This window comes from Haemaphysalis longicornis, unplaced genomic scaffold (assembly GCF_048455015.1).
Source record: "Haemaphysalis longicornis isolate Haplotype H1 unplaced genomic scaffold, Haemaphysalis longicornis Haplotype H1 scaffold_1, whole genome shotgun sequence".
Lineage (NCBI taxonomy): Eukaryota > Metazoa > Arthropoda > Arachnida > Ixodida > Ixodidae > Haemaphysalis > Haemaphysalis longicornis.
In genome coordinates this window covers 42,124,754-42,126,299 of record NW_027526203.1, presented here as the reverse complement: position 1 = coordinate 42,126,299, position 1,546 = coordinate 42,124,754, and the positions used below count along the sequence as shown (strand labels likewise).

Below are 1,546 nucleotides of genomic sequence, written 5' to 3'. Positions count from 1 at the left end.
TGGTGAAAGATCATCAAGGCATCTTCAGGCTAGACCGTAGTCAAGTACTCGGCCAGATGGCTTTGGCAGGCCTGTCTTGGACAGATTTTGCCGTGTTTTCGGACCAGTTCATGATTGTTGAGCGCATAAGGTTTTGCGAGCAGGACTGGGCTGTAGCCAGGCCTAAACTTGACAACTTTTTCTTTTCTGTTTTGCTGCCTTATTTAGCCAAGTAAATGTGATGAAAGGGGCAATGCAGAATTTGCTAGTCAGGAGAAGCACACTTTGTGCTGCAAGTTCACACTGCAAGCACAGAGGTGTCACATAGGTACTTGAACAAAGGGGCCATAAACATAAAATACAAATTTGCTTTATTCAAAAGATTTAGTGTTTGTTTATTCAGAGCTTCTTTCTCTGTTCTCCAGCTCCTGTGCGGTGGATGAATCGTCCATGAATAAACACATTTTCATTCACTCACACTTGGTGTTGAGTCATTTGGGGTAGTGTCATTAGGTGTGTGGTGACTTGGGGCACGTATAATGGGAGACTGAAAGTTTGTCAGCAATACACACACCACCCACATCTCGTTGATGACAGGACCAAGGGAAAGCGGTATAGGTCTGTCGAATATGTGGAAGTTCTTGATTCGCTGTATGCGTCGCTCCACGTGTATGCGCAGGGACGCGATTTCCTCCGTCTCTTCCACCTCTTCCTCCGAGAATTGCTCTTTGGTAAGAAAGGGTGGCGTGTTTAGCTGAACCGTGATGTCATCTAGTAGGTCCTGGACTTTGAAGCCCTTGTCAGCCATTACGACGTCACCCTCCTCAAAAGAACGCTTCAAAAAACCACTTTGACGCACGCATTCCTTGTCGGAGATGGAGCCTGGAAAAAGGTTTGACACAAAAGTCACGGTGCCATCGGGTAAAATGCCGACCAAACCCTTAAATGTATTCGCTGACTTGTAGTGCGAATATGTTGCCGACTGAAGTGCCAGTGAGCTCGCTGCCTGGCATTTTATCTCAGTTGCATCCAGGATAACGCGTGTTGAGGAGTACTTGGGCTTGAAAGCTGGAGGCATCTCTTCAAGCACTTTTGCTTTAGAAAACCATAAATTCAGATGTGACAACTTGATAAAAACGAAGCTTGTGCAAGTTATGCATATGCTTGAAATGGTGGCAATCAACACGCAAAATCTGTCTGCCAGGTCTTTTTCGAACAGTCCGAGGCGCATCCTCACAAGAAACAAAAAGAATTCATTTTCCACTGTGAGACTCCTTGATCTGCCTGCTTTTGGTGGGTTTGAACGAGGTGTGGACCAAGTTCTCACATTCTCCCGTTGTAAGCCGGGGTTGAACAACATAACAAGAAACTGGAACACCGTGTATGATGGTAAGCCAGTATAAAAACACATATCTTCATCGCTGTGCTTGAACCGTTCAACGGAAAACTGAGTTCCGGCTTTTTTCCGCAACTTATCTGCCACCTCCTTCATCAGTTCTAACTCCCTCGTAATTTGCAAAACCTTCAACTTAGCAGCCTTCAGCTCCTCTTCTAGCTCTTCAGCTTT

At 45.6% G+C, this 1,546-nt stretch overlaps 1 protein-coding gene across 1 annotated transcript; it reads right to left on the bottom strand.

Annotated features, from left to right (window-relative positions):
• Positions 1 to 445: 445 nt before the first annotated feature.
• LOC144165828 (uncharacterized) lies at positions 446 to 1,243 on the bottom strand. Its single transcript, XM_077695618.1, has one exon. The coding sequence runs from the start codon at positions 1,208 to 1,210 to the stop codon at positions 446 to 448; it is 765 nt and encodes a 254-aa protein (XP_077551744.1). The 5' UTR covers positions 1,211 to 1,243.
• Positions 1,244 to 1,546: the final 303 nt, after the last annotated feature.